The sequence below is a fragment of the Tenrec ecaudatus genome, chromosome 1, assembly GCF_050624435.1.
Source record: "Tenrec ecaudatus isolate mTenEca1 chromosome 1, mTenEca1.hap1, whole genome shotgun sequence".
Taxonomy (NCBI): domain Eukaryota; kingdom Metazoa; phylum Chordata; class Mammalia; order Afrosoricida; family Tenrecidae; genus Tenrec; species Tenrec ecaudatus.
In genome coordinates, this window is record NC_134530.1 from 224,202,875 (window position 1) to 224,218,123 (window position 15,249).

The 15,249-nt window shown below is 53.5% G+C and overlaps 1 protein-coding gene across 2 annotated transcripts in view; it reads right to left on the bottom strand.

Annotated features, from left to right (window-relative positions):
• Nucleotides 1–1,166: 1,166 nt before the first annotated feature.
• Nucleotides 1,167–15,249, bottom strand: part of RAB7B (RAB7B, member RAS oncogene family) — a 34,637-nt gene continuing 20,554 nt past the window's right edge. For both annotated transcript variants that reach the window (XM_075529437.1, XM_075529442.1), the window contains exon 6: nucleotides 1,167–7,812. In XM_075529437.1, the coding sequence (XP_075385552.1) occupies nucleotides 7,732–7,812 (81 nt within the window). In that variant the 3' untranslated portion in view covers nucleotides 1,167–7,731. The remainder of the gene's footprint in view (nucleotides 7,813–15,249) is intronic.

A 15,249-nucleotide genomic window follows, 5' to 3' on the forward strand; every position in this document is an offset into this window, starting at 1 on the left:
CTAGATGGAAGTGGTACAGACTCAGACAAGGAACCAGATGCTAATATGGATGAAATTGGTAAATAAAATGTGTATTCTACTTAAAATTTTTGATTTTACAATATAACATTTTATATTGTAAAATCAAAAATTTTAATTCTATTGCTATTCAAATTATTTTGAGAACAATACTTATTTTTCCCATGACAGGAAATGAATATATGCCTAATTATTCTGATTTGGATGAATTAAAGCCCTCGTAGTTAGTAATGGTAATACTAGTGAAGATGAGTTAGAAAGTTCAGTTGTTGAAGTTGAAGAATCAATTCTAATAACTACAAGTTCAAAGCCATCTACATCAAAAAAATCGAAGACTTCCTCTTTGGTGGCACATTTCTGGAGACGGTACAGCTAGACCTATGCCTGAATGGTTAGGACAAATAGATTCTTCTGGGGTAGTAGAATGTCCTGTTGAATGTTTTAGACACTTTTTCTCGAAGGATATCATTACTCACATTGTCAGCCAATCAAATCTTTATGCAATCCAGCAAATCCCAATAAACCTCTTGCACTGAGTGGCCAGGAACTTGAGCAATTTTGGGGTACACCGCTTGATTTGATAGACTCACTAATTGTACTGTACATAATTCATATCAGATCAAAAATATTATCACAAATTATTTTTATTTTATAGATGTGACTGTTGTGGACCCTTGGCTACTTTATCGTAGAGACTGTGAGAGTCTTCAGTTACAAAAAAAAAAAAATCCAAAGTCTGCAAGAGTTCAAAATGAGCACCGCCGAAGCTCTTCTTCTTGAAGGAAAAAGTAATAGACCAACAGAAAGAGGCAGACCTTCTACTTGCTTTACCGACATTGAGTTTGCTAACACAAAGAGAAGAGGTCCTGCCACCAAAAGTAGCCCTGGAAGAGATACCCTTTTGGGTGGTCTTCACCATTACCCAGAGGTCACAAACAGAGGAAGATGCAGATATGTAAATTGCAAGAGAGCACCAGTATTTTTCTGTAGCAAAGACAAAGTTCATCTTTGTATCACAAAAGAAAAAAATTATTTTATTTAATTTCACACTAAAATTATAAACAAATAAATGTGTATTATATTTTTTAAATAAAGTAAGTTTTCAGTTTGTTTTCTTATTTAATAATAAAATACTATGAAAAATAATATAGAAATGAAGGTGCATTTTTTATTCTTGTATTATAAATCCATGGGTGAATGTGACGATTTGGTTACATTTTAAATACATTGCAAATTTTATATTTTTAAAATATATTTTGGTTGTTATATATATTGATAACTATGAAAGTAAATAATAAAAACAAAAATTTTCCCCTGAAATTAAAAATTCAGGCGTTATAAGGAGTATGTGTTCTTCTGCTGCAGTTCCCAGAGTGTTCCCTTGGGAAGAGACAGTGAGGTGCACCTGGCTGGAGCCAGTGAGCTCCTGCTCCCAGCTTACCCCTGCCCTTCCTGTTCTTCTTTCCTTCTGCCCTTTTGTCTACCAATATTTATTGTCTTCCTTTGTTGTACAATTGATTCAAACAGTTCAAAATTCAAAGCATACATTTCTAGAAGGAAAAGGTGTGCTCCCACTTTTGACCCCTTCCCTCACTCCCACTCTCAAAACAGGAAAGCCAGACTCACTGCCACCATGGAGATCCTGGCTCCTACTGACCCAGTGGGCAGGGCGGCACTGCCCTGAGGACTTCTGAGACTGACTCTTACTGGAGTCGAAAGCCTCATCTTTTCTCCTGTGGAGAGGCTGGTGGTTTTGAACCGCTGACTTTGGGGCTCTCAGCCCAATGTGTAATCACTATGTCCCTAGAGCGCCCTTTCCACCTACAAAAGGTAGCCACTTTTATTAATTTCTTATATATCCTTCTAGAGCTTTCTTTATGTGCAACCCAAAGCAGACACCTATTCCTGTTTAAGTCTCTTGTTGTACATGAGATTCTGCCGCTGACTTTTCACCAAACAAATAGAACCCAAATTCAGGGCCATCAAGTCCATGCTGACTCATAGTAACCCCCCACCCCACTCCACCCTCCCCAGTGGTTTCTGAGAATGTAACTGCTGACAGGAGTAGAAAGCCCAGTCTTTCTTCCAGAGAAGCAGTTGGTGGTTTCAAACAGCCCACCATGCGGATCCCAGTTCAACACACAACCAATACCCCACCAGGGCTGCTAGTCTCTTTTTACAGAACAGTGCAAACTGAATGACTATCTACTTCAAGTCATCGTACAGGACATGTCATCATTTTGAAAAATGACCATATTTTCCATTTTAGCCAAGAAGCCTGGTGGCCTTGTGGGTTAGGCATTGGGCTTACAGCAGCAAGACCAACGTTCAAATCCAGCAGCCACTCTGGGGGAGAAAGGTGAGGCTGTCTACTCCTGCAGTGAATTGCAGCCTTGTAGGCCAGAGCCCTGGTGGCACAGTGCGTTACTCACTGGGCTGCTAACTGCAAGGTCAGTGGTTCAAGACCCACCAGCTGCTCTGTGGGAGAAAGGCCTTCTAGTCCAGGGAAGAGTTATTGTCTTTGAAACCCACAGGGGCAGTTCAACACTGTCCTACAAGGTCACCAGGAACTGGAATCAAATTGATGGTCATGATTGGGGGTTTCTGGTTAAGGCCTATGTCGGGACACTGAGAGTTACAATGGACTTGGCGGGACATTTGGTTGTTTCTTTTAGGTGGCACCAACAGCTGGCCAAAAGGTTGATGGTTTGAACACAGCCAGAGGTTGCTTGGAACAAAGTCCTGGCAATCTGCTTCCATACGGTCACGGCTTTTAAGAGCCCATGGAACAATTCTGCTCTGCACGCACGTGGCTGGTCCACAGAACCACAGGCCACGGGGCACCACGGGGACGAGTTAGAATGAATGCTAGCACTGACCACAATGAGGACATGGATGTATCGCCTACTATGTGACCATCACACCAGGAGCTCTGGTGGCACAGTGCTTACGAGCTGGGCCATTCAGAACCACCGGCATCTCCGTGGGGAGAGACAGGGCTTTCTCCTTCCACGGAGCGTCGGAACCCACAGGAGCAGTTCTGCCCTGGCCTATCGAGTCGCTGTGAGTCGGAGCAGCGAGGGTTTGTTTGGTTGTTTGTTTGATGTGACCATCTCTATGCCAGTGATGGGGATCAAACGATAAACCACATCAGGCCCTGCCCTCCGGGAGGCTCCATTCGAAGGGCAAATCTGCAGACACATCATGACACAGACGAATCCTGACACAGACCAGTTCTGCACCAGTTGTGATCAGGGCGCCATACATTCAGAATGTGCTGTGTCCGCACGTGCCCAAGGCCCTCTGGTTGTGCAGTGGACACTGCAGGCACCCGGCTGCGAACTGAAAGGGCGGCGGGGGTTAAAATGCAGAAAAGAACTGGCAAACGACTCCCAGGAAGGCTTCCCCTCTGAACTCTCAGGAGGGCCGTCCCTTCCATCACGCATTTCACTGCGCATCTGAATCCACAGTGTCCAACAGCAGCTGCCAGCCAGGCTTTGTTCTGGGGACAGAGCACACAGCCGTGGGCAGAACAGTGGCAACCCCGCCCAGTGGAGGTCACTAACTCGAGGACACAGGGAAAGACAGGGGGCCTCTGGGAGCCCATGGGTCCCCCTTCTGGTCTGGAGAGTGTCGACTGACAACTTTGAGCCTGGTAAAGAGCCAGGGGGCCAGCTTCCCTGGCAGAGGCAGCCCCTGGTGAGGCAGCCTTCATTCTTGGGGAGGGCGGTGCATGGAGTCTGTGTGTGTTGGGGGGGGGTCTTGCAGGTCACAAGAAGGGCCTCGCTGTCTAGAGTGAGGGCCATGCGAGGCCACTGGGATGATCACAGTGGTTAGGAGAGGGGGTGGCAGTGGGGGCCAGAGGGGAAGGGAGGTTGGTAGGGCTTGGTTGGCAGTGAGGGGAGGAAGCTGGACATGTGTAAAATTAGGCTCATGTCATCCCTGGGTTGCTCAGGGCTCATGATGGAGGACAGGTGCTTTACCTCCACCCTTGTGCCCCCTCCTCTATTTCTTTGCCCCTGAAAATTTGCCACCTTATGATTTATTCCGACCATCTAAGCCCTGGCTCTCTTGCCCACCACACATATACATAAACATACACGTACACATCTCCATCATATACACATAGCACACACATCTCCATCACAAACACACACACATGCACACACGTCATACATATATCACACGCCCTCCCCCCATCACATTGTGACATACAACACATGCTCAAACAAGACACATCTAAACCCTGGCTCCCTTTCCCACCACATACATGTACATACACATAGACACATACACACATCGACACACATGTACACCACATATAAACTACACACATCATACACGACACACCACACATCTATTCCCCTCCCACACACACACCACACACAAAATAAGGAGGTTTCAAAAATGTTCTGGAAGAATAGCATTAGCTTTGATTTCATGTACAAAGCCTGTGAGCGAGCGTGCCGACTGCGCAGACCCTTCACCTCTGCTGGCGGGGAACTCCACGCCGCCCCAGAGCACACAGGAGAGAGGGAGGCTGCCCAGCGCAGGCAGCACCGACAGCACCCCGGCTACCAGCGGTGCCGTGAGGCCCTTCTCAGCCAGCTTCAGGTGTTGCTGCGGGCACGGCTGCTCTGTTGTCCTCCCTGGGCTGTAGGTGCCCAGAAGAGCCCGAAGATCCTGGCTGCTGCGCAGGGACAGGCCGGCAAGGCAGTGAGGGGCAGGGTGCCCCTGCTGTGTAGCAGCCAGCAGCAGGAAGCAGCCAGCTCCCCTCAGGCAGGTTGGCACCCAGCAGGGCTCTGCCCAGGTTTATCTGGTGATAAGACTTGGCTTTTATGATTTTTTTTCTAAGCCCCAAGGGTATGTACCACCCAGAGCCCTGGCCAGCATTCTGCCCTCAGCAGCAGTCTGGAGATGACCAAGGGTCAGCGAGACTGGGGTCCTCTTCCCTTCAGGAAGGGCAGTGAAGAGCCCAGGCTTTGCCTCCCCTGCCCCCCTCTCCCCCAACACATTCAAACTCCAGTGGGCTCCACCCGGCATGGAGGCCCAGCCGCCACTTGCTGCTTCCCTCTGCCTCTGTACCTGCCCCTCCTGGGGCATCAACATCGACATACAGGTACAGGCTCTGGCTCTGGCTCGAGGGTGGAGGTGGCCCACTGGAACCTGGGCCTGATTGTTGGCTCAGTCCCTTTGGTCCACATCATGTCCCTTCGCTGTGATGGCACAAGGACTGCAGACCCCACTTGGAGCCTTGTGTCCTGTCTCCTGTCACTAAGGAGGGTGCAAGGCGCGGGGTCTGAGTCTGGGGTCGAAGCTCCACCTGTCAGGAGGGACTGTCCTAGATTTAATGTTCAGCTGTCCCCATCTTGACATTCTTCATCCTTTTTGGAGGGAGGCAGCCCGCCTCACCCCACTCCCCCCATGCCCCTTTGCCCAGCCGCCCCAGGTTTTTCATTTGGGGCTGGACCCTACAAGCCATGCCCGGTTCTGTTCTGCTTTGTGCTGTCTGCCCTTAAGCATCTTTTGAATGGAGAACCGTGTGGACATTATCAAAACCACATACGGAGGGTTGAAAACATGGAAGGATACCTTTGTTATTTGTTGGCAGGTTTCTAAGGGGCCCCTGTGTCTGTCGTGGTCCAAAGCTGCTCCATACCCACCCACACGTGACAGGGACCAAGCCACGGTCTGGTGACGTGCCACCCTCTGAAGGACATGGAGGCTTGCTCACCCTGCCTGGGGCCAGCTCCATGGAGCTGCCCAGGATGTGGGCAAAAGGGGCCCTCAAGCCCCCACTCGGGTCCAGCCACCGGCCCCCTCCTCCAGCTCTGTCTTCAGAGTCAGTTGACAGCCGGCAGCCAGAGACCAGCACCCCACCTCTGCTCCGGGCTCAGGAAACTCCACACAGAGACTTCTCAGGGAGGTATGGGCTTGGTGACAGGAGACCCTGAGCGGCCATCTGGTCCACCTCAGAGACAAGTAGACTACAGTCTTAGATGCTGATGCATAGTGAACCTGTACGGTAAGGTCCAACTGCTCTTGTGGGTTCTGAGACGGCAACGCTCCCTTCTTTCTCACGCAGACGGGCTGGTGGTCCCCAGCTGCCGTCTTTGCAGGCATCAGCCCAACTGGTGACCAGTTGGTAATCTTGCTGCGCCGCCAGGCCCCTCGTACCAGTACTGGTCACCCAGGCCTGCGGGCCAGGAAATCCACTTTGAATTACTGTTTGAACACTGGTGCTATTTTCACGCGGTCCATGGTAGGCTTCCCCAGCCGAAACCGCCCCACAGTCTCCATGCGCCGCGCATGCCCAGCGCCCCAGAACAAGCTTGGAACAGCAGTGCCCTGGAAACCGGGCTCTTGGGCGTCTGCCCATTTTCTGTTCAGTCAGGAAGGGAGGGGCACTGCTGTCCTCTGGTGGCTGATGTCAGCACAGCAACAGGGAGCCTTGCAGGGGCAGGGAGGTGCCTGGCCTGGGGGGATGCCTGTGCCCTCGCCCCTCCTGGAACACATCAAACTCCTCCTTGCCTCCTTGGGAACTGCGTCTCCTGGGTCCTCTAGCTCTCCACAGGAGCTGCCTTCTACCCTAGCCCCGAGTCAATGCCCCCACCTCAGGGAAGCCCTCCTGGACGACAGTCTAAAACAGCATGCTATCCAAACCTCAGGAGCCCTGGTGGCACAGGGGTGCTGCATGGGGCTGCTAGCCACAGGATCAGCAGTTGGAAACCACCAGCCCCTCTGCGGGAGGAAGATGAGGCTTTCCTGCTGCAGTCTGGGACAGGAAACCCCGTCTGTGGGGTCCGAACCAACTCATGGCAGTGAGTTTGGCTGTGTGGCTGTATGCCAAACTTCTGTTCCTCCCAATCCTGCTACCTCGCTTCCCTTTGTGCACACCCCTCTCCTGCTCTTTGAGAATATTTGCTTATCCTCTGTCCATTGCCTCTCTCCTTCACCCGGATGGTGCCTCCAGGAGAGTAGGGCCCTGGCCTGTCTTGGCTGCCCCTCATCCCAAACACAACACAACCTATTGTCGATGGACTAACAACGTGCATATCAACAGCAGCCGCGAGGTTTAAGCAGAGTACCTGCTCCTGAGAATCTCAGGCAGCTTTAGACAGGGCGTGTCTCAGCCCCATTCAGCAGACAGCCAGATGGGGCTCAGAGGCATTTACGGGCACCACCAGAGCAGCAGCAAGGAGGCATGGACCAGACTCCCCCAGAGCTTTTCCTGTGAAACCCCCGTCCTGATCTTTGGGGGAGCACAGAGGGTGGCCCACAGCTAGAGCGCTTTGGTCAGGCATTGAGCCTGGTGCCCTCACTTGGTCTTGGCTCCTGAATGGATTAGGCAGTCCCTCTGTCCAACTCTGTGCTGAGTCTGGGAGGTGTGTGGTGGGCTAGGGTGCGCAGATCCAGCCGACCAGGGACTCTAACAGAGGCGGGGCCTGTGAGCAGGGATGTGTGTCCTCTTGGGGGAGGAAGGATGGCAGGTGAGTCGGGCCAGGAGGGGGATCATGATCAGTCTAGGACCAGCAGCTGGTGGCAACATCCCAGGTGGGCCCCCTCTCGAGCCCTGAGGGCCAGCTGCCCTCACCACTCGCCCCAGGCAGTGCTTGTCCTCTGGGCTCTGGGCCCAGCTCGAGGGCTGCAGAGCACGGGCAGACCGGAGCGTCCCAGTTACCACTCTCGGGTCCAGGGCGGGGATCCGGAAGATCAGCAGCATCTACTCCTGGACTGGTTTTCTGCCGAGAGCTTGATGGAGTCTGTGAGGTAGTTCTCCAAGATGCTCTGATACTGGAAGAGAGAGAGGAGTCAGGGATCATGGCTGGAGGCTGGGCTTTCTGTGGCCCCATGGTAATGCTGGGAAACCGAAGCCCAGGGAGGAAGGCCACTTGCTTCCCCCTCCCCCCAATCCTCCTTCCTGTTCATCCTGCTCCTCACGTCTTTTCTAAAGAGCCCGGGACAACGGCTGGGCTAGGGGTTCGGGTCTCCTCACTTTCAGGCGGGTCTCATAACTCTCTTCTCCAGAGGGGACAGCCTACTCCTCACTGCTCCTGAAGAACACAACCCCCTCATCACCCTGATAACCTCCCACCTTCCACCTGGCACCTGGAAGAGCCCAGTCAGCCGTCGGTCCATCCATGTCCCGCCCTTCAAAATAGACGATGTTTCCACTGGGACTTTTTACTTCTCAGTCTGCTCCCCACCCCACCCCCCCCACCAAACTCTCTTGTTCCCACCAGAGCCCAGGAAAGCCCCCCTCAGAGTCCGACAGCACTCATCCACCCAGCTGACCTAGACCTCGCACCCCACCTCCGTGGTTGCGGGGGGCTCTTTCCTGAAAGGAGATGGTGTCTACGGCCTGAGGGGTTCTTAGAGGACCACATCTCGGTCCCCTGCCATGGTTCTCACAAGCCAGAGGGCGCAGCAGCATCCCTGTTGGTCCTACGGTTGGCACTGCGTGAGAGAGCGAGTCTGTGAGGAGTGTGGCTACAGCAGGGCTGGATGTGAGACCTGGAGGTCCGTCTGTCCTTCTGATGGGAGAACTTCCAGGGACGGGCTGTACCTTCTCTCTGATGTTTCTCCTGCCTGCTGCCCAGCAGATGCTCAGGGTATAGCTTGGGAGTGAGGTCACCCATCCACCACACCAAGGTCAGACCTCAGGAAGGGGCGCCAGGCCCTGCCTCCTGTGCCCTGATGATGTCTCATGAGAAAGTCCACCCGACACTGCTTGAGTCGCTGCCACCCACAGGGAGATGGTGGTTCACCCGCAGGGCAGACAGCTCAGGGCCCTGAGCCTGGGCCTCGGCTTTTGTGCACACACAGGTCAAACCAAGTTCACTGCCATCGAGTGGACACAGACTCACAGGTGATCCTCCAAGGTGACCTGAAGGCAGAGCTGCCTCTGTGAGTTATCGAGACTGTAATTCTTCATAGGAGTAGTGTGGGGGTAGGTCAGATGCTCAACGGCATCTTCCCTGAAGGCGGTCCCTGCCAGACTGCTGTCTCCCCACACCACAGGGGTGGGCCTGCTCCCTGCTGCTGGGGACAATGGATTAATGGTCCCTGTCAGTTGAGCCAGGGAATAGGTCAAACTGGCTCTGTGACATCCAAAGTTAGGCTGCCATCCTGTATCTATGATCCGCCCATTTTGCCACATGTGTACCCCCAATCCCTCCTCTTCCTATTACGTGGATACTCCTAGATCACCCCCTCCCATTACTGTATTACGTATAGCACAACCCCTTCCTATGACGTTGGTCCTCACCTGTAATTAGGGGCTTGCATGTCCCCAGAGAATATGAAAGTCTTGGTCAGCATTAAAGATTCTCTCTCTCTCTCCACGTGGATCACCAAGCGGGGCTGAGGTGAGCACGGTACCATGAATTGAGTCTGACTCCATTTATTTCAATACTTCTCTTCTATCTCTCATGCTCTCTATAACTTTACTATGATCTTTACTTATTATCGCTGTACAATTGTGCCTACTGGACCCGTAATGATGTGTTAGGGGCTGGCTTCCCCTGACAGAGTAGAAAGCCTCATCTTGGTCCCCAGGAGCAGCTGGTGGCTTCAAACTGTGGCCTTTGAGGTTAGTGGCCCAACTTGTAACCACTAGGCTGCCAGGCCCCCTTGTTATGATGGTAAATGCTGCTTCACACAGTGCATTTGTCACAGAGCGAAGGTTTGGGGCCACCCACGCTGCGCCAAGCAAGTCTATGTGTGCCATTTCTCCAGCGGCACCTGCTCGCTTCCGTGTCTCGGTGTGGTGGTTAGGTAACGCTCACAACATTTCAAACGTCTTCAGAATGCTCACACACACCTTGTAGATGACTGTCCAGGGGAAATGTAACTTTTATGTGCGTCTGGGAACCCCCAAATGTCCGTGTGTAGGGGCCTGGGCCCTGCAATATCTCTGGGCTACACTTGCAGCCTGTTTCTTGGGGGTCTCCCTTTCACACTTCCTCCATGGGAGGGTCTCAGGGCTGCAGAGGTCTGAGTCAGCCTAGCTGTTAGAATTTCATTTTATTTATTTTTAATAGGAGCATGTGTGCTGGCGGGGGGGGGGGGGGCGGAGGGACTGTCTCTACTCCTCAGAGGAAGGCCTGTTACTCCTGAATGGTCCGAGGAGATCCCTGTGTTGCACACTGATCTCCCTCTTCCTCTGAGGGACACCGGAGCCCACTACATACAGGCCTTCCCAAGGTGTCTTGGGCCTCCTGCCCTGCTCTGGGGAACAGAGCCAGCCCAGAGCTCCTGGGGAGACACAGCAGGGCAGAGTGGGTACAGCACCCAGCCCTGGGCAACAACACCGGCTTCCAAGGCCTAGACACGATCTGGCTGTTCAGTTGTCCCCTTTGCTCTGGGCAGGGCCTTTCACACCCGTGAGCTCATGTGAGTGGAGAGCTGGAGGTTTCTGAATCCCCTAGTGAGAGACGAGGAACTATAGCAGAACGTCACTATTGAAGCAGCTCCCCCCCACCCCACTTTATATGAATGGGCTCATTCCTCCCAGCAAGGCAGGGCTTTGAAGGAGTTCTCTTATTATGTGGCATTTTCTGGTTCCACCCTCTCATCGAAAGGGCCTGGTGGTGTATTGGTGATGTGTTGCACAGCTAACGACAAGGTCAGCAGTTTGAAACCACCAGCCTCTCTGCAGGAGAAAGACGGGGCTTTCTACTCCTGTAAACAGTTTCAGTCTCGGGAACTCACAGGGGGTGCTTCTACTCTGTCCCACAGGATGGCAGTGAGTTCGGTTTTTGAGTTTTCCCTCATCTAGGATGCAAAGGGTTAAACACCTGCCTGCAACCCCAAAGGTTGGTGAGCTTGAGCCGGTCCAGAGGCACTGCGGCAGGAAGGCCTGGCCATCCACTTCAGACAAATCAGCTACTGGAGACCCCGAGGATCGTCATTCTACTCCGACACACGCAGGCAGGGCTGTGGTGAGTCAGAAGCCACCGACAGCGACTGGTTTGGTTTTCTGGTTTTCTCTCATCCTGAAACCAGAGGAGCCCTTGACTGGGGCTGGGAACTTTCCTACCAGAGTCTTTTGGAGAGAGGGGCAGACTCTGCTGGTTTAATGCTCCTGATGCCCACCCTCCTGTGACCAGTAGGCCCAGCGGGGATCCCAGAGCCCCGGAGTCTTGGGCTGTAATAGAGTGACCCTGCTGGATGCCAGACTCTTGGGGAGGGGCGCTGAACCTCTGCTGACACGCAGGACTCCTGGCCAACATGAACTCTGTCTTGGGTGGGTGGGAGAAACTGCCTCGCACAGCTACCTTGGCCAGGCCTCAGGTCTTCACGGCGGTTCTTGGCACCCAGTCCACCCGGAGCTCCATTGTGCTGTCACTTTATCGCCACCTGATAAGGGCAGCTTCTCGGGCTTCCTGCCAACCTCCCCATGTCACCCTTGGGCTATCATTAGGGTTCTTGCCTGCAGGCCCTGGTCCTCCTGGCAGCTTGACCGTGTGTAGGACATGCTGGGGTGCTGAGGCACACATCAGGTCAGTGGAGGGACAGCAAGGAGCTTCTGTGCCCACCTCCTCGCACCCTCAGCCCCAGCCTGGTCATCTCTGTGGCCCTGCCATTAGCTCCTGGGTCCCGAGGACCTCGTTCAGCGCCTGCCACATCCCAGCCCGCTGTCCTGCACACGATGGGCATGTGTGTGGAGAACAAGGAACCAGCTGCAGTTACCAAGCCTGAGCAGGGCCCGCGGGGTGCAGGTGCTTCAGGAAGACACAGCCCACACTCTCAGTACAGGTGGCTGACTCTCTTAAAGGGCATGGGTATTCCTGATCTTAGTCTGGAATCACACCCTAGTCGTGGAATGCGGACAGCGTACTTTCCATGCAAAGTGTTAACTGAACACCTGCTCTTGGCTCTCGAGAGAAACGACTCGGGAAGCAGTGTCCAGCCCAGAGCTCACTGGGATTGCCGGACGGAGCCACTCAGCATTGGCTACAGGCCTCCCCCTGGTGTCTCACAGGGACCTTGAATGCAGTGTACCCCCAAGGGCCCTGCATCCCTCCTGCGGCCAAGTCCTGCAGACTCTGATTCCCGCCTTGACTCCCGGCAGCACTGGTCGTGCTTCAGCCCCCTGTTTGTTCACTGAGAAACCTGGAAGCCCTCGTCTGCTGCTGATTCCCTTCTCGCCTCTCCATCAGGCTCTCTTGAGCCCCTGGGGTAGGGAGTTCCTTTCTCCTGAATCTCCTTTATCTGCCCCTCCTGCGGCTCCACCTTCTCCTGCTGGGACTGTTGCCCTCACCTGGTGCTCCTCTCTGCCCGTGTATGGATTGAGTGGCGTCCTCCCCTGACACGGGTGTTGCAATCCTAACCCCTATTGCTGTTGATGCGACCCTGCGTGCGAACCGCGTTTTCTTTGTGTCAATGATGTCATGGAGACGTCTGGGTTGTGTCCTCAACATAGCAACTTCTGAGTGATGCAAAAAGCAGGCCAGACACAGAAGGGGGAACTTCCCGGGGCAGGCAGACACCGTGTGCGGGTCAACAGGAACCAAGGGACACCTGGGTGGTCAACAAGAAGGGCCGGCCCGGCAGAGACCGTGATCTGGACTTTGGGCCGCCAGCACGGTCTTTAAAGTCACACGTGATCATTCAGACACCGCCCACAGGGCCGGCGCTTTCTGTAGCTCAGAAACCTTTGCCCCATTAAAAACCAGCAAACCTTAACAGTTCACCAAAGGTGATGTCCGACAAACACAGGAAGAAATTTTCACGATCACTAGCCATCCAGGACTTGCAAACCCAAGCAAAGATGATGTGCCATCTGACACTGGCAATGACAGCCAAGATCCAAGCAAACCAACTGACAAACCCCCTCCGAATTGGGAAACAGATGCTGGAGAGGCTGCAGAGATTGGAGCCCTCAGGCCGGCTGGGGGGACTGCAAGTCTGTGCCCCCACGGTGGGACGCAATACAGTGCTACCTCAGACCTCTGGGAAGAGAAAGGCCCTATAGCCCATCCATCCCGCTGCTGAGTGTATATGCTAAAATAGGAAGACTCCAGGCACAGACAGACAGACGCACACCCCTGGTCATCACCTCACTGTCCACAACAGCAAGGAGATGGAGACATCCATGCGGAGGACGGATAAAGAAGCTGGGACAGACACACATCATGGATTACTCTGCATCCCTCCAACCACAGGACACCTGTAGCCCCTCACAGCACAGCTGGACCAGGCTGCTGAGAAAGCAGCCAGTCGCAAAAGGACACAGTTTATGAGACCACTGATAGTAGAAAGTCTCATCTTTCTCCCTCGGAGCAGCTGGTGGTTTCAAACTGCTGACCTTCTGGTTAGCGGACTAACACGAAACCACTATACCACTGGAACTCCTCCACATAGAAATTCCAGGCGAGAAAGCACCGTGGAGCGGTTCTCCTCTGAAACATGTGGGCTCACGGTGAGCTGGGGGCGACGTGATGGCGGGTCACAGGGGGAACGGAACGAGGGGTATCCTTGTTGACATCAGGTGGGTCCGGCAGAAATCAGAGAATGCCAGAGTAAAACAGAATCACCTGGGTTTCTCAATGAGGCAAAGGCCTTCGGCTGTGTGCATCGTCAGGAATTGTGGATAACGTTTTGAAGAGGGGGAATTCCACACTTCACTGTGTGCCTGCCACAGCTGTGTGCTGACCAAGAGGCAGTTGCTTGGCTGGCACACGGCAGGGTTTAGGAACAGGACAGGTGGGTGGCAAGGTTGTCCTTTCACCATACTATGCGAACTGTGTGCTGAGCTTGCTGACCTTGCCTGCACGTCCTTCCGCGCTGTGTTTCCGTCTCTTGAAGAGAGAATGCAGGGTCGGTTCCTCGTGGGTGCCTGCCATGCCCTCCAGCACCTCTCTACCCCTCTGCCAACACACAGCCCCGGTCCCCCAGGCCTGCAGTAACAAGTCCCCACCACTGGGTGGTGTCAAACAAGATCTGGAGACTGCTGGATTCCAAAACGGTTAATTCCCACTCACAGGGGCCGAGAGGGCAGGATAGACCATCTTACAGGGCTTCCCAGGCTGTTACCTTTAAGGAGACTCATAGCCAGATCTTTCCTACCGTGGAGCCCCTGGGTAGGTTTGAAGCAAGGTTTCAAACGGCTTTTTCCGGTCCAGCCCTGGCCAACAAAGAGCCACAGGCGCAGACCTGAATTTGCAAACGGTGGGTTTACCGAACAGGAAAATGGCAGGTCGGTGTTCTGCTAGGAATGTAACTTTGCTCTTAAAAAATAAAGGCCGCGTGCACATTTGTTACATAGCAACCAAAGCTGCTGGCAAGAAGCGGTGCCCCAGCAAAGGTGGCAGCCAAGGGCGAGGCTTTGAACCCGTGTCGCTCTCCACAGTGCTGGCAAGAATCCCGGCGGCTCCACCAGGCATCTGGAAAGGGTCTGTGTGCCTTTTCCGCACCCCCATTCCAGGGTTTTCCATCTGCCATCTTCCCCCTTCCAGGTACCTTCTGGTACACCCAGAGTTTCCAAGACAAAGTCTATTGCAAGCTCTCTGCACGGGCATGACGGAGTGCCAGCTGGTCTCCATGCCTGGGGTGACCTACCACCCTGTTGGTTAGCAGCTAAGCCCTTACCGCTGTGCGACACCGGCTCCTGGGTCGAGAGGCCCAAAGTCAGGCTGTCCTCAGGGGCTAGGACAAGCCCCTCTGAAGGCTCTAGAATCTTGCCTTCCTTGCCTCTTCCTGGTTTTGGGGGTCACAGGCATGCCTTGGAGCCCTGGACTCAGGGCTGTATCTCTCCAATCGCTGCCTCTGTCATCATGTGGTTTCCTCCCTGGTGGCTGGATCTGGGCGGCTCCACATTTTACTCTCCAGATAAGGAAAGCAGTTATTGGATGTAGGACCCACGCTCATCCAGAATGACCTCATCTTAACTCAGCGGTTCTGAACCTGTGGGTCAAACCCCTTTGGGAGTTGAATGACCCTTTCACAGACTATATTTCCAATGGTCTCAGGAACCGAGACACTGCTCCTCTATCCATCTCCAGGTGGGTCTGCCCACATTCAGACACGCCCACATAGGGGGTCACCACAACATGAGGAACTGTATTAAAAGGCCGAGGCATTAGGAAGGTTGAGAACCGCTGTCTAACACCATCACAACATAACAGGTGCATCGAATCCCCAGGTAATCCAATCCCACTGCCATCTGACTCTCTTCAGGCTCACGGGGACTCCACAGGGTTTCTAAGGCTGTTCATCTTTCAGGGA